The 27,251-nt window shown below is 38.4% G+C and overlaps 2 protein-coding genes across 8 annotated transcripts in view; one reads left to right on the forward strand and one right to left on the reverse strand.

Moving 5' to 3' along the window:
* Positions 1 to 23,527, reverse strand: AP3M1 (adaptor related protein complex 3 subunit mu 1). 4 transcript variants are annotated; one of them, XM_045040994.1, is made up of 9 exons: positions 23,436 to 23,527; positions 12,829 to 13,105; positions 11,952 to 12,123; positions 8,907 to 9,044; positions 7,407 to 7,492; positions 6,661 to 6,794; positions 5,596 to 5,803; positions 3,763 to 3,907; positions 1 to 3,318 (listed from the first exon to the last, which is right to left on the reverse strand). In XM_045040994.1, exons 2-9 carry the CDS (start codon positions 13,099 to 13,101, stop codon positions 3,218 to 3,220), a joined length of 1,257 nt encoding a protein of 418 aa, XP_044896929.1. In that variant the 5' UTR covers positions 13,102 to 13,105; positions 23,436 to 23,527; the 3' UTR covers positions 1 to 3,217. The 4 variants fall into 4 exon arrangements, with proteins under 4 accessions (XP_044896929.1, XP_006937961.1, XP_044896930.1 ...); XM_006937899.5 differs by lacking the exon at positions 23,436 to 23,527 and adding an exon at positions 23,160 to 23,406 and having other exon boundaries at positions 12,829 to 13,104; XM_045040995.1 differs by lacking the exon at positions 23,436 to 23,527 and adding an exon at positions 22,998 to 23,119 and having other exon boundaries at positions 12,829 to 13,104.
* A 320-nt stretch (positions 23,528 to 23,847) lies between these two features.
* ADK (adenosine kinase) overlaps positions 23,848 to 27,251 on the forward strand; it is a 523,245-nt gene continuing 519,841 nt past the window's right edge. For 3 of the 4 annotated variants that reach the window (XM_045040996.1, XM_019813326.3, XM_019813327.2), the window contains exon 1: positions 23,894 to 23,973. In XM_045040996.1, the coding sequence (XP_044896931.1) occupies positions 23,909 to 23,973 (65 nt within the window). In that variant the 5' untranslated portion in view covers positions 23,894 to 23,908. Of the gene's footprint in view, positions 23,974 to 27,251 lie in introns of all 4 variants that reach the window. The other variant, XM_045040997.1, reaches the window with a different exon arrangement.

Consider the following 27,251-nt stretch of genomic DNA (forward strand, 5'->3'; position numbering starts at 1 on the left):
TTCAGGATTTGGCAACTAAAGACTTTTATTTAATCCAAATGTACTGGATGAACAACATACTACTGTATAGCAGTAGTATATTTACTTAACAAAGATCTGCATAATAAAGGACAGGTTTGGGATTATACACTAGAAGGAGGTGACAAAGGTTAACAATAGAAAGAAAGCAGCCAGTTGATGTGGATCATCCAGTAGTCTGTCTTCATCTAGCTAGCTGTGGAGACCATTGCCTCTAAGAAGCTGAAGCTGTTACATGTGCAGGAATATCACATGCCTATTTTTCGAATTTCAAAGCCCAATACAGAACAACAGGGCTGTCAGGGATCCACCAGGGCTATAAGGCAGATAGCTAGCTTTTGGGGACATTCTCCTTTTGCTTGAGGAAGCACTGACTATAAGTAGGAACAGGTACTTGGGAGCAGAGTGGGCACATCACTGTTTTTGCCTGGTTTTCTAGATCTGAAAGGGGAGTGTGAAAGGGGGATAGTGCTGCAGACTACACCTATTGCCGATTTAGAAGCGTTGCTGAGAGAGGCAGATTCCAGACTCCTGGAGTTGAAGAGAAATATCCAAGGCTACAGAATTAGCTCAGCATCTGAAAACAGTATTCATGGTCTAATTTTTGTTACTCACCATATGTTCACTGGTGCTGCCTTCCTGCTGCATCATATTTTAGTTGTTTTCTCAAATCAGAGGACTCTAAGGACAGTGAGACCAGCATCTTCCAAAGGTTCTTCTGTAGCACCACTTGAGGAATGAACCCATCACATGAATGCTCTTTGAATAAATGAGAGTAACTTCCTTATACAGAGAATGAGCGTCTAACTTCATTTGCTCTTAGGATGGCTCCTTTAAGAATTTATAAAATGGGGCAATTCTGGGATTAGCTGGATTTCTGTGTTTGAAAAATATTCTAAGTATTCATGGATCTTTGTTACTTATTAGTAGTTGGTGCTGGTGGTGGTGGTAGGGAGAGTAGCTTTGATCACTTATTGCTCAGTCTCTGGCCATAGGGTGATGCTTAGAGAAAGTACACATGGCTGTTAACATACTGAGGTTAAGAGATGAGCACCTAGAAGTGCTCTGCAGCAACCCTTACACCTTATGTGATGATACAGAACAAAATCTGATCATGTTTAGCCTGCTCTGATACTGAGGCATGCCCATCTGAGAATGCTCAATCAACAGTCAAGTTAAAAAAAAATCAATTTGTTGCTTCGTCTTTTTATTGACAGTAAAGCCAGGTTAGATAAAGGACTTACTGGATTCAAATTAATAAATACAATAATTTAATTATAAAAGGAAACAGTCTACTTGGAAGTTTTAGCAGAAATTGCTAAAGACAAGGGACTCTTGGCATATAATCTGTTTATATATGAGAAGATAGCACAGAAAGAAAACTGGACATTTGCGATATGGATGGTTGAGATTAGGGATTCTGCAGAAAGAAAAGCCAAGGTACTGACTGCTCTTTTAAGATAGGGCATTAAAAGACATTAAAAATGAAAAGCAACTGAACTGGGTAATTAACCTCAGGCAAAGGGAATAAATATTTGGCAACGCCCTGATTTTAGCTGCCAAACTGATATCGGTTACCCAGGAAATTCCAAATTTGCAAAAAGTGCCATTTCCTATTAGATGAAAGGCAGGCTGGGTACCCTAGGCAGGCAAAGGTAAGAATGCTGCTGTATGGTGGGCTCTGTGTACCAGCATCAACCACTAGCCCTTGATAGCACAATGTGATGAATTTAAGGGTCATTCTTAGCATGATACAGAAAAGGCAGTTATAAGCAGAGACGAATGAAGAGAATGGAGTCACAAGGAGAAGAAAACTAATACCATAAGCAAGAACATGTGGGAACCATGATGAACAAGCACTTACATCTTTCAGCCTATCTCCATTCTTCGTATCTCATGAGGCAAAACAACTGGGCAAGGACTTCAAAGCCAATGAAGTTGAGTGAAGTGATACAACTACAGACTGACTTGCCAACCATGAGGATCAATATGGTTTCATCAGTGTTGGTGAAGGTTTTGTTTCTGCCTCAATATAATGCACATCCAAGTATTTTGTCAGTACAGTAGAGACATTCAAGTAATAATTCTGAACAGCTTCAGGAAGGAACCTACTACCATAATCTTGGGAAGCACACAGTATGAAAAGGGGGTTCCCCTTGAAGACAAGGGATACAGGTAAATTCAAAGACCTTAAGAACAATAAAAAAGATAAAAGGTTTAAAAGACTGACGATAGTGAAGCAGGCACATTTTCTTCCTTTTGCTGAACTAGGGCTTGAGGCCTTTAGGCTAACTATGGTTTAAGCGGTGTTGACAAGTTTTATAGAACACGAAGGTGGCAAAGGTTCACTGAAGTTTCTCTTTTACTGCTTAAATTTGCTTCAAATCTCAAATGCTTGTACTTGCAATAACTTCCTAAATGCAGAAGTAGTGTTCCCTTTTATGACCTTAATAAAGCATTTGCCCCTTTGATACAAATCATTTTTACTATGCTATCTAAATGGCTGAACCAGTGGCACAAAACTGAGATGGTACATATGCAGCAAGGTCCCTGTAAATCAAAATCTGAGCTTTACATAAAAATCTTATTTATAAAAAATACAATACCAAGTATAGTGAGAATGAAGCATGGAGCAGTGGTGCCCCCTGCCAGGGCCATGTGGAAGTGGCTTCTGCTACAGTGCTTGCTTAATGGCACAAGTGAAAAGCTGAATAAGGCAAACACTTGAAGAGGCAGTTTTCTGTAAACTTCTTGGGGGTGGGGAGATTTCCTCTGTTGGGACAGTTGCTGATTTGGGATGGCTAAAATCAGGTGTGACATTTGGCTGCACTTGATGCATCACATTACAGATTAAGACAGCAGACACCAGTTCACTTGTTTCAGGGAACAGGTGATCACTGTAGACTTTTGCCTTTACTGTTACAACATGCAGCCTCCAGCTGATGCCCCCCATGAAGGAAATCACCTCCAGAATCTTCCTAACTGAAATGATACAAAATAAGCTAAGTAATTCAAAGTTTCCTTAGCTTAAAGCTCCTTAAGAACCCTACATTGATTACTAAGCAACTTCGTTAGCGGTGTGTAGCTCAACAGGGATGCTTTAACTAGAATATGTATTCCCACCCACTTGGTACCTAACAGTAATAAACTATAATGACACTAGGAAAACAAACAGATCTTGAGGAATTTTGGCTTCTTCTCATGTCCTCACTTGGAACTTTCCAGCTTTCGTGACATATTTGACTCCTTTAAATGGCTTATATTTCTCCCCATACATGTCCAAACGGTTTACTTTTAAGCCTGTGTCAAAAAGAATAGGTAAGGAAAGGAACAAATTATTATCCTGGTCACACCAACCAACAATATTTGTTTAGCAATGAATACTACACAGTAAATCTGACATTAACCAAGAGTCCCTTTTATCATTTGGAAGCAATCTCCTTTCTACTGTTCATAAATTATAGCACTGTGGAAGGATGGTTTTAGTTTAGATTCCCATGTGGGCAAGGGATGTCTTTTCAAGATGATTCTTTCTGTGAGTATGAATGACTCCTTCTTTTGTGCTGGGAAGGGGGTCTGGTGAAGGAAGTTAAAGTGCTCTCCAAAATCACTGTACCTGAGAGGAGGCCCCATAGCACAGCACAGTGTGAAAGGCAGGCTGGAGTTAGTTCTTTTTAGAGAGGGAATGTTAGTAGCCTTCTAAGCAAAATTCAGTTAACCCTTAAACACAAAACTTATCCTTACCAGAAATAGCAAGCTGCTGGATCTTGAATTGTATGTTGAGACTTGGATTCTCTTCCGGCTTGGGTGCTCCAGACTGTAAATTTACCAGTCCTTTAAGACTTGGGAGCTTTTGTGGAGTAATTTTTCCCACATCCCATGTTAGTACCTTAAAAAGACATAACAACCAAATACAACGTGAACTATTTACTAAGGACAAATGTTTAGAGACAAGGTTCAAAGACACCATAACTTTCTGTACAGAATGGAGCACAGTGTCTTGGAAACAAGAGACCTGGGATCTTCTGTGACTCTGAATGGTGAGCACAGAGAACCAACATTTGTAGACCATCTACTTTTGGATACAGTATTGTGCTTAGCACTATTCACACATTATCTCAAAGAAGCCTGGGGGCGCCTGGGTGGTTCAGGTGGTTAAGCATCCAACTTCAGCTCAGGTCATGATCTCATGGTTTGTGGGTTTGAGCCTTGTGTAGGGCTCTGTGCTGACAGCTCAGAGCCTGGAGCCTACTTCCAATTCTGTGTCTCCCTCTCTCTCTATCCCTCCCCCACTCGCTCTTGCTCTCAAAAATAAACATTAAAAAAAAAAAAGCCTGTGATGCAGATTTTATCTTCTTTTTATCAATAAGGAAACTGAGGCTCAGGGGTCAAATGACTTGCTCAGGGTCACATAGCTAGTTTAGAGGCAAAATTGGGATTTGAAGGGGCGCCTGGGTGGCTCAGTCGGTTGAGCGGCCAACTTCGGCTCAGGTCATGATCTCGCGGTCAGTGAGTTCGAGCCCCGCGTCGGGCTCTGTGCTGACAGCTCAGAGCCTGGAGCCTGTTTCAAATTCTGTGTCTCCCTCCCTCTCTCTCTGACCCTCCCCCGTTCATGCTCTGTCTCTTTCTGTCTCAAAAATAAATAAATGTTAAAAAAAAAATTGGAATTTGAACCTAAGACTGATTTCAAATGTTGTTTCTACTATATTGCCTTCACTGTGTCTCTGGGCCTCAGTTTACTCTTCTTGTAAAATGAGAAAATGGACCTAAACTGGTGTTCTTTAAACTTTTAGCTTTCTTTGTTCAAATGAAATCTTTAGTGTGGAAGCTCAGTAACAGTCAAGAAAGTGAAGCTGTTATGACTGAAGCCAAGGTGAAGGGCCAGGGATCTGGAGCTCCCCCTTCATTGCTCAGCCCTGTGTAGTATCCGGGGAGGTTCTTCAAATCCTTAGGACTGGATTGGATGATGATTTCATTCAAAAATATGCCTTTTCACTTATCAGGCAGTACAATAACTGCCACTGAAAAGAATCATATTTTTTACCCAAGCAGGAAGCTGAGAGAAAATCATCTTTTATAGTTTCTCTGAAAACCCTCTGCTAGAGGCACATTTATGTATAGTGAGGAAGCAGCTTTCCTAGCCAGTACCCACTGTGGAAAAGTGTGAAACAGTGCTTTTAAATGAAAAAGAAAGGTCTTACTGATCAATTTCTACAGAAAATTTAACAATAGACTACAATACTATCTTCTTATATCCAGGTAATGCTTCTCTCTTTTTAAAAAGCTTTTTATATCTTCTTCCTCATTAGCGAGTGGGTCTCTAGATGATCAGTGGATGAGAAAAAGACACACTCTGAGGGAGAACAGAATGAGTCTCAGTTTTCTGTTCATCTCCTCAGCAGCAGATGTGGGTTCCCTCCACAGCCAGGGGCAGGCGCATAGCACAGTATGCTCTCTAGGTTTTGTTAGGAACTTTAGTTTTAACCAAGACATTAAACCCTTCCTTCTGCCCTCCCTGCCATTACAAAATAAAGACTGCAGAAACACTTGCTTACTCTTGATGAGAGGTGGCCATACCTTGGTAACTGGATCAAATGTATAGCTGCCTTGTGTTGGTGTCAGGTTCATATTCAGTACAACTTTTGGCATGTGAACTGTTACTGTGATTCCTTCAATAGTTTTCCCCATATTCTGCTTTGGTCCAATTGTAATATCGAATCTTCCACAAGAACTGTTCTCCTTAAAGCTGATGCAATGTTTCACATACACTGGTATTGCCACTAGACTGAAAAGAGAAAGACAGACTCAACCACAAACATGATTAATGGTGTGAGACAGTTCTAGAGGTAGCCTGAAGACCTCAGTCCAGAGTGTCCTACCCTGCCTTTGACTCCACTATGGGACCATATACCCCCAGAAGTGGAGATTTAGCATCTGTACCAGGGGGTTTGAGTACATCAGGGTTCCAGCATCACTGCACTAAGACTCATACAATTTCTGAGCAATACATATACAAGTCAAGATAGTATAAACAATTGGGGCAAATAGCCCTAGTTTAAAGAAATGAATTAAGATACCATAGAAAAGATAATTTAAAATTATACTAAATAAAATAGTCCCTATGTGGTAAGAGCCAAGAAACAACTCCTCTGCTTTTAAGTCCCATCTAATATTACCCGTATACCTTCTGATATTTTCCAGGGACAAACCAGGTACAACCCATAATGCTAATTCATTCATTTGAACCTCAGCACACAAAAGAGTGTCCTGAAGCCAGTTAGTTGGGAGATACCCTGGGAAGCTGGAGATATGTGTGTCCTTTAGTTATGAAGCCTAAAGACCACAGTTAAATTATGGCATGGATTCAAGGTTTTGCCCAGGTTACACAATTCCAAAATGCTTGTTCTCAGGTATATATTTTACTACTCTCATTTACTACTATTTTATACTCTCAGATTCAAGGTACACTGATTATATTAGATACATATTTTCACCAGTTCTTCCTGAGTCTCCTGCTGGGCCATGGCTAAAGGGAGCAGTGATGAATTCAAGTATTCAACTGTCAAAATGGAAAAGGTAAAGTGAATTCTACCCATCACACTGATCTATGATGGTAGATTTCTGGTTAATGCACCGACATACTTTTGTGAGCTGACACGATATGATATGAGTCGGAAATTTCCATCTGGAGGAATAAATGACAAAACTCTTTCAGATTCCCAACGCTTGAACCGGATGCAGGGGTGGAAACTGACATCATCTAGAAGCCGTGGGTTCTGCCAGGAAAACAAGATAGCAATATTCATAGAGTGCAGTGAATAGGGCAACTCTACTCAGATATGAGAAATTAATAGACTCCCTAAAGATAAAAGAGTCATGTTAAGAGTTGGTTACTATGACCACATTAACACAATCTTAATGGATATTATTTTATTTGAATTTCAATAACTATTAAGTAGAAAATACAAGTAGTATCATGTCCATTTTACAAATGAAAAAACTGAGGTTTGAAGAAGTCAAGGTCAGGACAAGACAGCATCAGAACTCTGTTCTCTTGATTTTCTTAGTAGTGTATCATGCTGAGTCTAAAATGATGAAAAAGATCAATGCCCTTTCATCAGCAAAAAAATAATTCGGTTAAGTGAGACTACACATTTGCAGAAGCCAGCCAGCCACTTAAGCCACTTCTGGCAAACTCAGGAAAAGACCTCAGCCTTTTCATAAAGGCCATGCTCATCATGTAAAACGCTGTCTTGGGAAGCTGTACTAAGAATACTACTGAGATAATCCTTATAATCTAAGATACAAACATCTCTCAGTATTTATCATTTCATTTAGTACTTCATATGTATTAGGCATGCAAAGAACTACAGGGCAGGAGAACTTACCATGAAAGAAAGAGAAAGGTCAGGCATTCCAGATAGCTTAATGCAAGCATCAATGACCCCCTGAATTTCTGCAAAGACTGTAGATCCTGATGAAAGAAATAAAGTGATAACATCACTGGAATCTGAGTCTTTACTAGAGCTATCACTGTATCTGAAGTAATGGAGACACCTCCTGAGTGTCAGACATAATGAAACTTGCACATTTTCTAACAAGTTAGCGGACAAAGGATCTATTACACCAGTTACAACAACTTCTTCACTAAGTGCCATGGCCCACATCTAACTCTGGTAGGTAATTCTAAGGAATATCAAACCTAACTCTATCTTGATAGTGAACCTTGAAAGACTGCTGGATATGAAGTTCAAAATTAAAAAAAAATTTTTTTCACATTTATTCATTTTTGAGAGACAGAGCATGAGTGGGGGAGGGGCAGAGAGAGAGAGAGGGAGACACAGGATCTGAAGCAGACTCTAGGCTCCGAGCTGTCAGCACAGAGCCCAATGTGGGGCTCGAATCAATGAACCGCGAGATCATGACCTGAGCCGAAGTCGGATGCTTAACCAACTGAGCCATTCAGGTGGCCCTGAAATTAAATATTTTTAATGGAATTTACAAATGAGGCAAGTTTCTCATGAAATGGACTAAACTGTTAACTTTAAGAAATAGGCATTATTCTGTAATAATACAGTTATTATTCTGTAGGATAGAATTTTATAATGAAAAAGAGCACTCACTAAAGAAAAGATATTGGTTATAATTCGTAATAACTCATTTTCACATGGCAACTAGCTGTGTGACCTTAAGCAGATTACTAAGCTCTTCTGAGCTTCAGTTTCCTTATGTATAAAATGTGAGGGTTGGACTAGATGTTTTAAATAAAACTTTATGATTCTAAGACAGTACTGCTGTTTTTTGGGGGATTTTTATTAGAAGTACTGCATATAGGGGCAGCTGAGTGGCTTAGTCGGTTAAGTGTCTCACTTTGGCCCAGGTCATGATCTCAAGGCTCAAGAGTTCAAGCCCCGTGTTGGGCTCTGTGCTGACAGCTCAGAGCCTGAAACTGCTACGGATTCTGTGTCTCTCTTTCTCTCTGCCCCTCCCTGGCTGGTGCTCTGTTGCTCCCTCTCAAAAATGAATAAACATTAAAAAAAATTATACATAAAAAAAAGAAGTACTGCATATTAAAGTGGTAGCAAAAGTATGGTGTATGGTAGATATACAATAAATGTTTAAATGAATAAACGGCAAAAGGCAGAGGCATACAGGGTAATAACTGGCTTAACAAGGCAGCATGAGATCTGATTTATAAGGTTTGGCAGACCTAAACTAGTGGTTATGAAAATTATATGTAACCTCTGGGCAAAATAAACAGATTTTTAAGCTATTAGAAAGTGAATGCCTTTCCACTGAAGCCATACTGCCAAAGGGTTTCAATTTTCTGTTCAGCTTATGTCAGCTCAACTGTTTCTTCCCAAATAAGATTACATGCACACAATTACCTGATTTATCTATAATTGCATCTATTTCTTCAACGACATCAAAATAGGCTTCATTGTTTGTGTACTTTACCCCTGCCCGTCGCCATGGGATGTTGGACAGCTGCCCAGTGGGGAGTGTGTCCCCAACATTACTGCTGCCTAGAAACCGGAAAAGGAGAAAGCAAAGGTAATGCATTAAATGGTCATCAGAAAAGCTATTTACAAGGGCACCTGGCTGGCTCAGCTGGTAGAGTGTGCAACTCTTGACCTTGGGGTTGTGAGTTCAAGTTCCAAGTTGGGCGTACAGCTAACTTGAAAGGAAGAAAGAAAGAAAGAAAGGAGAGAAAGAAAGAAAAGAGAAAAAAAGAAAGAGAAAAAGAGAGAAAGAGAGAGAGAAAGAAGGAAAGAAAGAAAGAAAGAAAGAAAGAAAAGAAAGAAGCTATCAACCAGCAAAACAAAACAAAACCAAAAAACAAAAAAAGAATGCTTTATTTGCTTCTTTACTGTTTGGGTTTTACTTCACTGAAGTATTTGAAGAACCACTTGTGGATGGTTTCCAGAATTGTCGGAGATATATTCATACCAACATGATCAAATTTCTAGAAGACAGAAGTAGACCATGTGGTCCTCTATGTGCCAAACCAGGTTAAATTCACTTACTTATCTTTTGCTTTCTGCATGTTAACAGTAACCTAACCTGATTCCAGTGGCTCAACAACAGAATCTCATCCTGCTGCCACTGATGAAGAAAAGAGGCTAGTTGTTTTAAAATCTTCTGCTGATAAAATGTCTCCACTGAGAATACAAAGTGATTAGTAGGCCCTTTGGTATTCAGCTTAAATTCTACATGAGATGCTGCCAAGCAGGCCTCAATGGAGTAACTGGATGAAGAACACACTCTAGCCTTCTCCCATTTTAAGGTCAGACACCCATATGGCTGCAATATCGCTCATGTTTAATGTCTGGCTTTTTTACTGATAAACTGACATATGTCTGAAGAAAGTCTGGTTGTCCAAAATATATCCTTGAGCTGTGACATATTTAACATTTTGGTTAATTTACATTTCCAACATACAAGTAGTACCTGCTTAATAACAACAACAACACATGTGAAGTTCAGAAAAGTGGCTAAAAATACCTATCTTCCTTTTACTAAAATACAACTACCATTAACATTTTGGTATATTTCTTTAAACATTTCCCTCATAAGTAGGTTCCACTTATTATTATTTTTTTTTTGTATTTTGATAATTTTGCTTTTTTTACATATAATTTTACAGTCTCATTTGATTGGTGTTAGTGTCTCCAACCTTTTGCCTTCCAAAATTTTTGAAAAACACTGCCTTAATCTTCCTGTTCAAAACTTTCAATGTTTCCACACTGGCTTTGTGGGGGAAAAAAAAAACACCAAAAAACCCCCCAAAACAAATTTAGCCTAGCATTCAAGAATTTCCTCAACTTAACTCTTTATCTCTCACGACTCAGCTAAAAAACAGCTCTGCTTCTGCTAAACAAATTAATACAATTCAAGGCTTTTCACTTTGTGTGTGTTTTCTCATATCGTTCCATCTATAGAATGCTCTTATTCTTCCCTCTCTCCCTAAATTCTGTTGCTTCTCTAGGGCTCTGCCCTAGGGCCAACCAGTATAATTCAGAAGGAATTATTTCATCCACTGAACCATTCTCTTGAATTTTATAAAGCACTGCCTTAATAGCCTATATACTCTCATTCTATTATTTTAGTAATTATAAAATACATGTTCATTTTGGAAATTAGAAAGTGTAAGGCAAAAATAAAGATAGTATGTAGTTCCTTAGTTGGAGATGGTCATTGAAAACATTTTAGAGCTTTGTTGTCTGTATGAATGTTTATGTATAATTAAGATAATTAAATAATTTTTATGGTTTTGTGTTTTTTTTTCCATTTAATATTATATCATGTGTACCTTCCAGTGTCACTGCATTATCTATAAAGTATGGAATTGCCTTTTACAATCTTACTATTATTTATGTACTTTGTTTTTTTTTCCCAATCTCTCATCCAGAGTTTAAATTTTAGGCGCACAGACACTCCATCTTATCTTTCCTTGAATTTCTCCTAACGCTCAGCCTTGTATACAGGATGAATAAAGCTTTCTTGCAAGCCTCCCTTGCCCCATTTTTTACGTCAGTATATTTGGAGAGGGGTTTATAATGGTAGACATTATAGCTGGTGTGGCATGTAACATTGCACAGAAATCTTTCTCTAGAAGACTTCAATGCTCTCAAAAAAAAAAAAAAAAAAAAAGCCATCATCTGGATGTACCTAATTTCTAGCTACACTCAAGAAATAAACCAAAAATAGAAACTTACAAAACAAGTACAAGGCCCACATTGCATGAGATCTCACAAATAGACTAATTTCCTATCTTTTTGTTTTAATAAATCTTCTGCATGTATAAAACAAAGACTTGGAGGAGACAATATGTACTCTGTGGTGAGGATCTTAAATTTTCCAGAGTCTAGTAATTTGGGTTTTATATATTTTATATATAACATAATGCCAGTTTTATAATGCTATTTTTACCAGCTTTTGAGATACAATTGACATATAATATTGTGTTAAGTTTAAGTATATAACATGACTTGATATACACTACAAAATGACTCTGAGTATAGTATTAGTTTATATATTCATCACATCACATAAAATAATGCTATTTTAAATACTACAATGCCAGTCTATACATAGATTGAATGCTCTTCTACGTAGCCTTCCCTTTTCTATTGGCTTCTTTAGGATTAACTGGGAAGTTATTCAGTCTTATTATTTAGTGTTAAGTAATAGTAATAATGTTATTGTGGTCTTATAGAAAAATCTATAAAAGAATAAAAACCAAAAGTTTTCTTTTTCATTTAAGACCTAGCCTCTTCCCATGAAAAGAAATACACATCCATTTTCACAACAGCACTAACTTTAACTCTGGGCAAGCTGTACTACCTTAATAATCTGTCAGATCATAAACAAGATTATACACAACTTGTTTATAAAGTTTTATTTGCTCAGTTCCTACGTTTTCACCTTACCTGTAATAGAGTTGACGACAGAACGTAGAATTGTTGGTGGTTTAATCAGTTCTTTCAAAATATTAGATTCAGTAGCCAGTGGAAATCCATTGTCTAACATTTCTTCCAAGAGCTCATATACAATGACCACATTATCCTTAATTGCAGCTTCCGAACACTCACCAAAGTAGTCCTTAACAAAATGTACATAATATTGCACAATGGAAGACATGAAGAAAGGCTTGCTAGACACTCTTTGTTCAGCAGGATAAACTTATAGTAGCATAATTCATTGTTTACTATGTTGAAAATACATAAATCAGAAGGAAAAAAACCCTTTGTAGTTCTCTACATTCTTGAATAATTTTCTTAATATTTTTAGATTGAACTGAATTCCTATTACATATTAAGCCAGAGAGTACACTGAAACATTAAACTAGAATGTGAACTATGAACTTCACTTGCCTACCTCCAAAACACAGATAAGTTTTCAATTATTTGGTACATTTAGCAAGATAATAAAATGTAAATATTAGAAGACTGCATAACCAATAAAAATCTTGGGACCATTCAGAGAACTGTATGTAGAGGGCATTACTGTTTCCTGATGACATAATTTGTAATACATATAAAAAATAACCTTCTTAAGTGATATTGTTTTTTGGGGGTGCCTGGGTGGCTTCCATGACCATGAGATTACTGTGTTCTACTGAAACAATGAATACAACAGCCATGTATACTGCTACACACCCTACAAAAAAGGGTTTATGAATTTATTCTTAGTTGAAAAGGAGAGAGATAGAATACACATACAAAGCTGGATAATTAAAGAATATCATCATGTGTCCTACCCCTAACTTGAGTAATTTAAGTTCAAAAGATTTGATGAATAACCAACCTGAAAAGTGTCAGCAACTCGATGTAGAAACTCAATTACAAATAGAGGTGGCACTTCAGTCTGTATGACAGACACAAAGAAGAGCTTATCCCGGTAGATACTGATGAGGTAGTGATGAGGTGTTGAAATGACAGGTGGTACATTCTCAACATCAGCAGCTTTCTCTTGAGCTTCAAAGAAATAATCACAGACAGACTGGCTCACAACACTCTTCCAGTGCTTCTCTAGAAATATGTCACCGGAACAGTTTATGAGAAATAGACTGTGAATCATTTTCTGGAGGGAAAAAAGTTTAAACAATTTAGTGTACATCAAAAAGTACCCTTGTATTATCCTGACAAAACCAGACAAAGGCAATACAAGAAAATACAGACCAATATCACTTAAGAATAGCTGTAAAAATCCTCAACAAAATGCTAGCAAATTGAATCTAGCAATATATACAGAAGATTATACACCTCAGCCAATAGGATTTATTCCAAGAATGGAAGATTGGTTCAACATATGAAAATCAATCAATGTAACACACAACATACATAAAATAAAAGACAATAAAACCATATAATCATTTCAAAACGTGCAGGAAAATAATTTGATAAAATCTAGCACCTGTTTATAATAAAAACACTTAAAATAGAAAAAGAAACTTCCTAACATTGATGGGGCATCTATGAAAATCCCATAGCTAACATTATATTTAATGATTACAGATTAAAACCTTTTTCCTTAATATCAAGAATAAACAATGATGTCCACTCTCACCATTTTTTTAAAATATATTTTTTAATGTTTTTATTTTTGAGACAGAGAGAGACAGAGCATGAGCAGGGGAGGGGCAGAGAGGGAGACATAGAATCCAAAGCAGGCTCCAGGCTCTGAGCTGTCAGCACAGAGCCCGACGTGGGGCTCGAACTCACGGACCGTGTGAGATCATGACCTGAGCTGAAGTCGGATGCTTAACTGACTGAGCCACCCAGGCGCCCCAACTCTCACCATTTTTATTCAGTATGGTACTGGAAATTCTAGCCAGGGCAATTAGAAAAATGAAACCAAAGGCTTCCAAAGTGGAAAGGAAGAAAAAAACTACCTCTATTTGCAGATGACACAATTTTTATATATGTAAAGTCCTAAGGAACACAGACGTACACACACACAAAATCATAGTGAGTTCGGCAAGCTCACAGAATACAAGATTAATATAAAAAATTATATTTCCTTTTTATTAAAAAAATTTTTTTAATGTTTATTTATTTTTGAGAGAGACAGAGTGCGAGCAGGGGAGGGGCAGAGAGAGAGCAAGACAGGCTCCAGGCCTGAGTTGTCAGCACAGAGCCCGATGTGGGGCTCGAACTCACAAACCATGAGATCATGACCTGAGCCAAAGTCGGACGCTTTAACCAACTGAGCCACCCAGGCACCCCTAAAAAACAATTCTATTTCTACACATTAGCATTGAATAACCTGAAAATGAAATTGAGAAAACAATCCATTTACAAGAGCATCAAGAAGATCAAAATACTTAGGACTAAATTTAACAAAAGTGCAAGACTTGTACATTGAATAGTACAGAACATCACTGAAAGAAATTAGAAATTAAAAATATCTAAAACTTGGGAAGGTATTTCATGTTCATGGATTAGAAAACTTAATATTGTTAAGATAGCAATACTCGCCAAATTGGCCTAAGATTCAAAGCAATCCCTACTATAATGCCAGCTGTCTTTTTTGTGGATACTGACAGGATCATCCTAAAATTCATACAGAAATGAAAGAGATAAGGATAGCCAAAACAATCTTGAAAAAGAAGAACAAATTTGGAGGACTCACACTTCCTGATTTTAAAAACCTACTACAAATGTACCATGTGGTACTGGCAAAGGGATAGACATATAGATCAATGGAATAGAACTGAGAGTTCTGAAATTAACCCTTACATATACAGTCAATTGATTTCTGATAAGAATGCCAAAACCATTCACTGGGAGAGAGATGAGTCATTTCAACAAATGGTGCTGGGACAACTAGATTTCCACATGCAAAAGAATGAATATGGACCTCTACCTCATGTCATATACAAAAATCAACTCAAAATGTATCAAAGACCTAAATCTAAGAGCTAAAACTATTAAAAACTCTTAGAAAAAACCATATATGCATTAAGTTGTCAGTACCCTGGGTTAGATAATTTTTTTAGATATGACACCAAAAGCACAAGCAACAAAAGAAAAAACAGATAATCTGGACTTATATCAGAATTAAAAATTTTTGTACTTTGAAGGACATTATCAAGAAAGTAAAAAGAGAACTCACAGAATGAGAGAATAATTGCAAACCATATATTTTATAAGGGACTACTATCCAGAATATATAAACACTTAACAACTCAATAATAAAAGGACAACACAATAAAAAAAATGGGTAAAGAATTTGAAGACATTACTCCAAAGAAGACAGACATACAAATGACAAATAAGCGGAGGTAAATGTGCTCAACGTCTTCTCAGAATGTAAATCAAAATCACAATGAGGTATTATTTCATACCCATTAGACTAGATATAATCAAAATGCAGACAATAACAAGTATTGACAAGAAAGTGGAGAAACTGGAACCCTCATCAATTGCTGATAGGGATTTAAAATGGTATAGTTGCTGTGGAAAAACAGTGTGAATTCTTGCAAAAGTTAAAGACAGAGTTATCAAATGACTCAGAAATTCTACTCCTAGGTATACAACCAAGAAAACTAGTAATGGATGTCCATACAAAAATTTGCATACAAATGTTCCTAGCAGCATTATTCATAATATTCAAAAAGTAGAGACAACTCAAATGTCTATCAACTGATGAATGGGTAAATAACAAATTTTCAAACAATGGAATATTATTCAACCATAAAAAGGAATGAAGTAATACATGCTATTAAATGGCTGAACCATGAAAACATTATGCTTAGAAGCCAGACACAAAGGTCACATATTGTATGATTCCATTTGTATAAAATGTCCAGAATAGGCAAATCTACACAGACAGAAAGTAGATTAGTGGTTGCCAGAGGCTGGGTGTAAGGGGAAGAATGTGGAGTTAGTGGTTATGGGCTTCTCATGTCTTAAGGTGATAAAAACCATCTGGGATTAGAGATAATGATTGTACAGCTTTGTGAATATACTAAAACCTACTGACTTGTATACTTTAAAATGTGAATTTTATAGTATGTGAATTATATTTTATTTAAAAAATATTCTTAATAACTATGACACACAAATCTACTTCCAGGTAGATTAAAATGTGTACAAATGTGCACCCAAAATATGTATAAAAATATATTGTTATGGTGAAAACCTGCAACAACTCAAATGTTTATTAATAGTGGAATGGAAAAATAAATTACACAATATTACTAAAATGAAAAATTGCACAGCAATGAAAATTAACTTGTTACACGAAGCAAAATCTTAAATCTGTTTGTAAGATTTGTTTATTGAACAAAGCCAGAAGCAAAAGGATACATACAGTATGATTCTATTTATGTGAAGTTCTAGAACAGACCAAATTAATCTATGGTTTGATAAAAATGCTTTTATGGAGGAGAGTGAGGGTAGTGACTACGAGGAGCGTGGGGGTGGTTTAGGGTACTTGTAACATTTTATTTTTTGATATAGTTACAAGTTGTATTCATTTTGTGATAATTCATTGGGCTTTATATTATGACATATAATTTTCTGAGTGTTAATTATGCTTCAAATAAAAATTTTATTATCCTTGCAAATGAGGGATGGTGGAAAAATATCTAATTACCTTAACGTGTTCCCTTCTTTTATATGGATAACATCAGTTATCAGGTGTTTAGTCTGGTGGTCCATTAATTCAAAATTATACTACTGTAGAAGTGTAGCCCAACTGTAAAAAATTTAAAATGAATAGTTTCTCTGCATGAAGGTAAATCCCAAAGAGGAAAGGAAAACTTTCCAGAATGGATGCATTCATTCAATTCTGTTAACACAGAAAACAATGACATAAACCTGAGCAGTTCTTTTAAGATTAAGTAATTTATTTTATGAAAGCATCTGACATTTAAGGACTAATGGTGATGATTTCCCCTTCCCGTCTGGCACATGTTTAGAAGTTTTAAGTAAATTACTAATTACTAAGATGTGTTTTAATAATTACTGTATTAATTATTATGCATAAAATAAATGCTGTTAACAGTTCCTGTATTAGAAACAAATACGTTTTCTTTGTTCAAAGACATCTCTACTTAACAAGCAACCAACAGGACAATAAACCCTGACACTTCAGGCATTGGACCTACTAAATTTTTCTAGATTAATACTGCAACCTGCTCATTTTCCTACTTTATCTAATCAGATGCTTTGTTTAATAGGTTTGCTTAATGTCAGCTTTATATTTCTATTTGGGTGTTAAATAGTGTCATTAGGGGCACCTGGGTGGCTCAGTCGGTTAAGCATCTTGACTCTTCGTTTTGGCTCAGGTCATAATCTCATGGTTTGTGAGTTCGAGCCCCACGTTGGGCACTGCACTGACTGAAGCCTGCTTGGGATTCTCTCTCTCTGCCCCTCACCTGTTCCCACTCTTTCACTCAAAACAAATAAACTTAAAAAAAAAAAATTAGTGTCAAGGGAATACAGACTTGCTATATAGAACCTACTAACTTTTAACTATCATCTGGGCTAATACACTTAAAAACAAACAAACAAACAGGAATATCCAATGAGAAGATCTGCAACTAAACTTGTATTATGATACATTTCTTGTAATAAAATCTTCATCTGAAATATAAAATGTAGCTTAAAGGAGAACACTGTAATTCCCTCAATGAAGACTCCAATTTGAGCACTTCAACCGAGCCAACTTTGGAAGATGGTACCCTTTGCAAAACTAAATTTTCAGCTCCAAAGTGTTTTATTCATTAAGGGTAAATAAATTAATAATACCTAAAATGCATTCAGTTACTAACTGTGGGCCAGGCACTATGCTAGGCACTTATCTACATTCTCTCACTGAATCTTCACAACTCAATGTTATAAATATCATGCTTATCCCCTTTTTACAGATAAGATGATAAAGTCTTGGAAATGTTAAGTCAGATCCTACAATAAGTTTAAGAGCTAGGATTCAAACCCAGGTCCATGAATCTTGGGCTCCCTTTCTCACCTGGCTCCTAGAGACTAGTTATTAGGAACATTCTCTAAGGCAGCACTGTCCAATAGGATTTCTTGCAATGATGGACTAGTATCCATTGGTCACACATGGCCATTGAGTACTTGAAATATGGCTAATGCAACTGATGTACTGAAGTTTTAATTTTAACTTAATTTAAATTCATATAACTACATGTAGTTAGCAGTTGCCATATTGGACTAGGCAGCAAATGGATAGCAAATGTGCTCTTTGAGCTTATAATTTAAGAAAAAGAACTGAAGGATGTGCTTCTTATTTAGAAGCCAAAATGTGTTCTAATAAATTATTTTGAGCAAAAATTATATTTAAAAGATCTGACAGTAAGTTATATTCTTAAACCAGTCACCCTATAGAAGGTATAGGTCTGTGGTACTTTGTTGTCACAGTACACCCCAGAAGAGCTGCTTGTTCTCAAAGCAAGTGACTTCATAGTTCCTTTATTTTAGAGGCCACATTCCTATTCATCCTCTTAAACTGGTGAAAAATTCTTTCCAGGAAAAGTTTCCACCAAAGTTGTTTTCACTGGCAATAGTTCAAATCTCAGGAGAATACTGTAAGTTAAACCAGCCATCTGGATTTATTGTTATCCTTAATGCTGAGATGAAAGCATAACACTTGTGGCTCTCATCAGTGCTTAGCTTTAAAACCCACCTTACCCTTCTATTATAAAAGAAGAGAGCTTATTTCTTCTATTCATATTATGAACAAAAGCCCAATACATATAACAATTAAATAAATGCCACACATAGCAGTGTAAGTTGTCTCTTTAAAATTTTTTTTAAAATGTTTATTTTTGAGAGAGAGAGAGAGAGAGAGACAGAGAGAGAGAGAGAGAGAGAGACAGAGAGAGAGAGAGAGAGAAACAGAGCATGAACCGGGGAGGGACAGAGAGAGAGAGCAGACACAGAATCCGAAGCAGGCTCCAGGCTGTCAGCACAGAGCCCGACATGGGGCCCGAACTCATGAACTGTGAGATCATGACCTGAGCCGAAGTGGGACCCTTAATGGACTGAGCCACCCAGGCGCCCCTAGCCTGTTTCTTTAGCTACTTATTCTTTTAGCAGCTGCAGTTACTTCTTTCATCATTTTAACAAACTTTCTGGGAAATTTATACACGTACCGCAACCATAGCCATCTTTTTGTTATTAGTGACTTTTGAATCAGAAAACAGAATGCTACCAGCTTATTTTAAAGCCACTTGAGAAACTTCAGAAACAGTTATATCAGAGCTTTGACTGCAGCTTACATACTTCATACATCCTCTTTACCAAATGAACACTCAACCTGATGAGTCACAAACAATGCAAATATAAAACACACAGTTCCTGACTTAGGATGGTTTGACTTAAGATTTTTCTAATTTACAATCATGCAAAAGTGATATGTATCCATTAGAATCCATATTTTGAATTTTGATCTTTTTCCAGTAGAGTGATACCATACTCTTGTGGGATGCTGGCCAGAGGCAGTGAGCCACAGCTCCCAATCACCCACATGATCACCAGAGTAAACAAGAAATACACTTACAACTATTCTGTTCTTCACTTCAGTATTCAATAAATTACATGAGATAGTCAACACTTAATTATAAAATACGCTTTGTTTAGATAATTTTGCCTAACTGTGGGCTACTGTTGAGTGTTCTAAGCACATTTAAGGTTGGCTAGGCTAAGCTATGATGTTCAGTAAATTTAGATCTATTAAATGCATCTTTGACTTAAAATATTTTCAACTTACAATGGGTTTATCAGGACATAACCTCATCATAAATAAGTCAAGGAAGATGTGTAGCCAAATTTCTATTCTTGGAATAGTGTCTAAAAAAGAAAATGTATACTCTGGTTTCTCTTCAGATCACATAAATCTTTTGCCTTTTCAAAAAGAAAATGTATTCCTTCTACATATAACAGAATGGGGGCATAGAAGGGCCTATATGCAAGGTAAGAGAATGAGATCAGAAAAGAATCTGGCTCCTCTGATTCTCAGACAATTCTTAGACCATTTATTCATTCAACAGATAGTTCGGAATATGTTTTATATACAGCATGCAATGGAGATAAAAGGGTGAACTAAATAAGTCCTTGAACTTAAGAGTGTTTAGACTTCAGCAAAGAAGGCAAACAAAACAGTAAGATGTAATTTCTATGCCAGAAGTCCTTCAGAATTTCACCAATCTTTAAGGTGACAGAGAACACAAGTAAAGAAAACCAGCACAAATTTAGCAACTTTAGGAGGTGAGGTGAGGTGGTGAGATGTGACGGGGAAGGAGATAAGCAGAGACTGGTTTACTTAGTTTTTAGTGCAATGTAAAGTCATTTTTTATGGTTTTAAGCAGGGAATTCATGAAATCCAATTTATAGTTTTAAGAAAAACCGCACTGTGGAAACTTAGGCAACTGGATATTGTGACACCGGCTGAGAGATGAATTATGGTGGTGGCCTGGACTAACAGAGTTGACAGCAGGGACAGAGTATAATGAAAAGATAGGAGAAATGCTTAGGCTTGAGCAAAGATTAGGTGGATCTGGGGGGTGGAGATGAGAGGAAAAATGAGGCAGTTAGCCCTGGTCCTGTATACTGACCCAATTCTGGATATATTTGACCTAAATGGATATATTCACAAGACCACTGCATGTGTAGGTTTGGTGCTTCAGAGAGAAGCCGAGTTGGAGACATGCTTATGAGTAAACACGACTTTTTGTTAATGGGGATTATAGCTATAAGGAGAAAAAAAAACAACAACAAAGAGAGAATGTGCATAGTAAGAAAGAGCCTATGGAAAGAACTCCAACATCTGAGTAGGGCCAAGGAAATGGGCCTAAAAGAAGACTGAGAAGATGTGGCTGGAGAGCAGTAAAAAAAAAAAAAAAAAAAAAAAAAAAAAAAAGGTAGGAGGGAGGGTAACAATTTTTAGTAAATAGAGTGTGTTAGTGTGTTTCCAGAAGAATATATATAGTACAACTATATAAAGTATACATAAAGTATTATGGTTTTTTTGTCCCTATTGAGAATTTATGATTTAACACATAGAGGGCATTGGTGACTTTAGTAAAAGTAGTTTTTGTGGTAGTTCAGTGGAATGCTGGAAACAAGACAGGATGAAATAGGCTGAGAAATAGCTCAAAGTGGAAAAAACAAAGGAAAGTAGATGATATACTCAAGAACTCTAGCTGTGAGGATGAAAAGACACAAAAATAAATGGGAGTATATCAAAATACAGTTAAGGAAGAATATTTCTAAATGCTTAAGGAAAGGTATGAGTAGAAGGCAAAAAGCAGATGATGGAGGAGAGAGGAAATAACTGGAAAAAAAAAAAAAAGAGGATCCTGATTAGGGAGGAGAGGACGGTACTGGGAGACTTCAGAGATTTGTTTTCCTTAAGAAGGGACACGTTTCCAAAAATCGTATGACTTCACTCATATGAGGACTTTAAGAAACAAAACAGATGAACATAGGGGAAGGGAAACAAAAATCATATAAAAACAGGGAGGGGAACAAAACGGAAGAGACTCATAAATATGGAGAACAAACAGAGGGTTACGGAGGGGTTGTGGGAGGGGGGATGGGCTAAATGGGTAAGGGGCACTAAGGAATCTACTCCTGAAATCACTGTTGCACTATATGCTAATTTGGATGTAAATTTTAAAAAAATAAAAAAGAAAATTAAAAAAAAAAGAAAAAAGAAGGGACACTTTGTCTCTTTAAACAAAAGGGAAGAAGGTTTGTACATTTGGTCGTAGCAACATGATCGCTTCTGTTTTCTCTGTGTAACAGAAGAGATCATTTGTAGAGGGAGAATTCTTCTCTATAAATGTCATTTGCTACTCAAGCATTTACATATTACTGAGCTGCTTAAACATATCTAATCTAGAGGGAACTCCAACAGTATAGTATGTTGAATGTTTAGAAATACCATAAAAATCCTAAGATTCAGGTAAGAAAAACTAACCTTACTGCAAAGAGAACTTTCGTACCAAAGATATGTAAATTTCAGGTACTTCCTCATTCAACTCATTCCCCCACTTTTCCTATATTCTTAAAGAGTCCTCCTTTCTCTCCATAACTGATCGTTCCATTTGTAATTTTGATCCCATTTCCTTCTCTCTTTTCTTAGATTTGTATCATACACATTGGTTACTTGCTTTCTGCCCCAAAACATGATGTGTCTTGTATTTTTTAAACCAAACCCCAGAGGCGCCTGGGTGGTTCAGTGGTTAAGCGACCAACTCTTGATTTTTGGCTCAGGCCACGATCTCACAGTTTTGTGAATTCCAGCCCCAGGTCGGGCTCTGTACAGAGCTTGCTTGGGATTCTCTCTCTCTCTCTCTCTCTCTCTCTGCCCCTCCCCTGCTCGCGCTCTGTCTCTCTCAAAATAAATAAACTTAAAAAAATTTTTTTAAATAAAATAAAAATAAACCCCAATCCTTACAGGGACTGACACCCGCTCAATAATCTTTTGCTTCATGCTCCAAACGATGAAGGTTTGATTAGTCTACACTTGCAATCTCTCCTCTCAGTAATTGACTGTATTCAAGCAGATCTTTTAACTGGTCTAATGACTTCCTAATCATCAAATCCAGCTACCTAGTCTCAAACTTCAAATTCCTCTTTTGAACCTTGCAGCATTTCATGTCACTGATAACTTTCTCTAAACCAAAACAAAGACTTATTACATGAAACTTCACCTGTTTGGTTACCACCTTGAAAGTTTCTTTTCGGCTTACTTCCCAGCCTTTTCTTTTTCCCCCTTTTAATCTTTCTACCATCCACACCTAAGCCCCTGTTTCAAGCTCGGTATATCCCAAGCTCCACAAAATTCCTCCTCCTCACGTATGGGCTCCTAATTTTAGTGGCACCACCTTCATAATCATACAGGTTATAAGCTTTAGCTTTGGGTACAAGCCAAACCCAACAAATCCAACCAGCCACAGTGCTCATCACTTTTCCATACTCAGTTTAGATTCCCGTCACCTCTCTCCTGAAGAACTGCAACACCTTCCTCACTGTATTCGCCACCCCAGGCTCATCCAGGCGCCACCCTCTAACAGGACGTCCGTTCAGGTTAGTCAGGGGGTTTGCCTTCCAAAGCACAAGGCTAGGGCTGAGGTCCGAGTTGTTGCTACTTCAGCTCACCGTGGGTGACAAAATCTTTTTCCCGCGCCGAAGCACGGAGAGGGACCCCAATGAGCCTGAAGCTCTTGGGCGTGGGACCCGAGAAGGCCGGGCTGCAGGTGCACCTCTCCCTTCCGGCCCTGCCGGCAAGAAAGCCTGGAAGGCCGAGAGGGAGGCCTGGTCAGCATCAGAAATTCTCCCGAAGCCCAGGCTGGAGTCCGGACCCCCAGCTATTCAGCCTGTTCCCCAGTTTTCGAGCTGTTCCCTGTCCGTAGACTCCCCGCCCCTCACACTCACCCCAACACCTGGGCCAGCCAGTGATTCGGCGCCAGGTCCACTCCGGACCTAGGCTGTGGCAGCTGAGAAGGCCCCGAGGACCCCCGCAGGTGGGGTGCCCAATAGAGTGCCTGACTAACAGCTTCAAAGAAACCAACTGGGTCTACAGTATTGAGAAGATTAAATAAGAAGAAAGACGTTGAATGAGAAGAAGGGCGTCTCTTGAGGTTTAGGATCTAAATCTTCTAGATCACCCAGAACCTAGAAGAAAGTGGGTTTCACACCATGTGGACTCAGGCGCTCGTACGCAGCCTAACTCAGTCTGGGGTCCCGATACAGCCGGGGGGGCGGGACCAGAAGGGGGCTGAGCCAATGGCTGTGGAAGGAAGAGACACCGAGTGGAAAGAGTCAGGAGAGGCGGGGTTCGGGGAGAAAGGGGCGGTGATGAGATAAGGGAGGTGGGGCCAGAGAGCAGAAGGGGTGGGAGTTCGAAGATGGCTGCGACTGAGGAGGAGCCGAAGCCCAAAAAGCTGAAGGTGGAGGCGCCGCGAGCGCTGAGGTGAGCGCTCCTCGACATAGGGTGGAGGGTGACGGCGTCTGCAACTACCCGGGGCCCACGTAGGGTTTCACGGCCCTGGAGCCGAATGGTGTTCTCGCTGTCGGCTTGGGGCCAAAGCTCACGATCGGCAGTTTACGGAGCTGCCCGCCAAGCTGCGACCCTTTGCCCCGCGCCCGCCCAGTTTGGCCGAGTCGCCGCCTGCTCGCTCCGGCTGCTCTTGGCCAATCAGGACACTGGCCGGGGAGAACCGATCTGGCGAGGTGCACGCTGCGGGCGCCACGTGGGAGCTCCCCCCGGCTGGGCTAGTGGGACTTTGGATGACCTGACTCGTGCAGAGCAGAGTCCAACCCTGCCACCTCCTATTTTCTGGGGGATAACGAGGAGGAGGTCCAGCGACCGCTCTACCCTGGGGCAAAGACAGAATTCTTAGGGATTTTTAGTAGTGTCGCGGAAGGGCGCCTTGACCTTTCTTTTTTGTACGCACTCTGAAAGTTGACATCTTTGAAGACCTTTTGCAGGCTTGGCGGGACGGTTTTGGGCTGAATAGATAGGAAATACTGATTTTTCTTTTTACTTTTTGTCAGCAGTGGAGATAATTTTGCCCCAACACCTGCCTCACATGATGTTGTAATTTACTTATAAAATGTTGTTTGTTAAAGTATTCCTTCCTGATAAGTATAAAGTGTAACATGCACAGTCCTTGATGATTTTGAAATGTTTGTTGTAAGGCATTGATTTTTATATGTAAGTATAGACAAATTGTTTTAAAACTATTGGGATATTCCTTGATTATACAAGACAAGTCTCATTTTTTCCAAAATCATCCTTCACCTCCAAAAAAATGAAGCATTTGTAAATGAAAGGAGAAGGTCAGTTAGAGGCCTGATACTGTTTTCAAGCTGTTTTGGATGGATGGTGGCCGTATCTCTGCCAGTGCTTTAAAAAAAAATTTTTTTTAATGTATATTTTTGAGACAGAGAGAGACAGAATGCGAGCAGGGGAGGGGCAGAGAGAGGGAGACACAGAATCTGAAACAGGCTGTCAGCCCAGAGCCGGACACCGCGGGGCTCGAACCCAAGAACAGGGAGATCATGACTTGAGTGGAAGTCTGATGCTTAACCCAGTGAGCTACCCAGGCATCCTTCTGCCAGTGCTTTTAATGTATTCCTACTACCCTCAAAGGATTAGTTTGCAAGGAAATAAACTTATTTTTTTCTTTTGACAACTCAGAATGTTCTCAGTTTTAAAATAAATGTTTATGTATTTTGAGAGAGAGAGAGTGAGAGACAATCCCAAGCAGGCTCTGTGCTAATAGCACAGAGCCTGACCCCTGAGTGATCCCACTAACAGTGAGATCATGATCTGAGTGGAAAGCAAGAGTCGGATCCCAACTTACTAAGTTACCCAGGCACCCCAGGATGTTCTCTTTTTATGTCAAGCTTTCAATCCATAGATTGAAAAAAGCATCGGCTTTTTGAATCAGACCTACCTGGGTTCAAGGGCATGTGCTTTCCCTACTCTGTCCATTACTAGAGTATTTTTTTAAAAGGTACCTCCTTCACAAAGTTTCCTCTACCAAATTGGAAGACAGATGCAACTTTTCCTTTCTATCCTACTAAACATATGGTCGTTAGATTTTTCTCTTATGCTGACACATTTTCAAGGCATTTGCCTATTTTGCAGGTGAGGAGATTGAAGCCCAAATGAAATAATTAGTTAAGGAACTGAAATATGAATCCAGAGCATCTGGATGCAAGTCCATTGTTTGATTCCATTGTCAGCTTTTTTTTAAATTAATTTTTTAAAATATTTGGGAGAGAGAGAGAGAGCAAGAGTGAGTGGGGCAGGGGCAGAGAGAGAGGGAGTCACAGAATCTGAAGCAGGCTTCACGCTCTGAGCTGTCAGCACAGAGCTGATGTGGGGCTCGAACTTATAAACAGTGAGATCATGACCTGAACCGAAGTCAGATGCTTAACAGACTGAGCCACCCACACGCCCCCAGTGTCAACTTTTATATAGCCACCCAAGAAACACTACTCTCTGCTATGCAGCCTTAAAAACAATGATAAATGATAATATTTAACATTTAGTATGTATGTATCAGGCACTGTTTCAGTAATTTACCTGTTTTAAGTCATTCAATCCCACAACAACCTTACAGGGTAGATACTATAATTCCTTTACTAAGGAAGAAACAGGCATAGAGAAATTAAGTAAATTGATCAAGGTCACCTATCTTATAAGAGATGGGGTTGGGATTTTAATCCAGGTAGTCTGATTCCAGGCTTGTGCTCTTAATTACCATGCTGTATACTTATAACTTCAAGCAATTATCCAAAAACCCTTGAGAACTGTTAACTCAGTTTTTGTTTCTCTATGTTTGCTTTTTTTTTTGTTAATGTACATAACTTTTTATATTGTTGCAATATATAGGTGTCTCATACTTAATTCTTTTTTTTTTTTAATTTTTAAAAAAAATTTTAGGGGCGCCTGGGTGGCGCAGTCGGTTAAGCGTCCGACTTCAGCCAGGTCACGATCTCGCGGTCCGGGAGTTCGAGCCCCGCGTCAGGCTCTGGGCTGATGGCTTGGAGCCTGGAGCCTGTTTCCGATTCTGTGTCTCCCTCTCTCTCTGCCCCTCCCCCGTTCATGCTCTGTCTCTCTCTGTCCCAAAAATAAATAAAAATGTTGAAAAAAAAATTAAAAAAAAAATTTTACATGCAAGTTAGTTAGCATATAGTGCAATAATGATTTCAGGAGTAGAATCCAGTGATTCATCCCCTACATATAACACCCAGTCCTCAACCCCACAAGTATCTTCCTTAATGCCCCTTGCCCACTTAGCCCATCCCCCCCATCCTACTTAATTCTTAAATATATTGAATGTATCTTATATGTCATTGTGTTTATTTAAAACTTGTGAAAGTACTTGGGCTCCTAGCTGGCTTAGTTGGTACAGCATGTGACTCTTGATCTCAGCGTCATGAGTACAAACCCCATGTTGGGCATAGTGCTTACTTTAAAAAACAAACAAACAAAAAAACCCACCCCAAATTGTACAAGTCCTTAGGCAACTAAAAACTCACTTTATATAATCTATTTAGTGCCACTTGTAGACATGAAGTTAAAAGATTAGACACTTGAGTACTTGGACAAATCTCTTAATTTTGTGTGAAGACCTTTGGGGATTGGCTATTCCTACTTATGTTAATTTGGTTTTAAGGGTTGCAGTGTGATAATGCACTGATTGGTTCGATTGCATGCATTATCTATGATGACTG

Source organism: Felis catus, chromosome D2 (assembly GCF_018350175.1).
Source record: "Felis catus isolate Fca126 chromosome D2, F.catus_Fca126_mat1.0, whole genome shotgun sequence".
NCBI lineage: Eukaryota > Metazoa > Chordata > Mammalia > Carnivora > Felidae > Felis > Felis catus.

Coding starts and splice junctions, on each gene's coding strand:
- AP3M1 (XM_045040994.1), bottom strand. CDS start 13,101: ATGATTCACAGTCTATTTCTCATAAACTGTTCCGGTGACATATTTCTA. Junction 9,045..11,951: donor TGTCGTCAACTCTATTACAG/GTAAGGTGAAAA, acceptor TCCGGTTTCTAG/GCAGCAGTAATGTTGGGGAC. Junction 3,319..3,762: donor CCAGCAGCTTGCTATTTCTG/GTAAGGATAAGT, acceptor TTTTTGACACAG/GCTTAAAAGTAAACCGTTTG.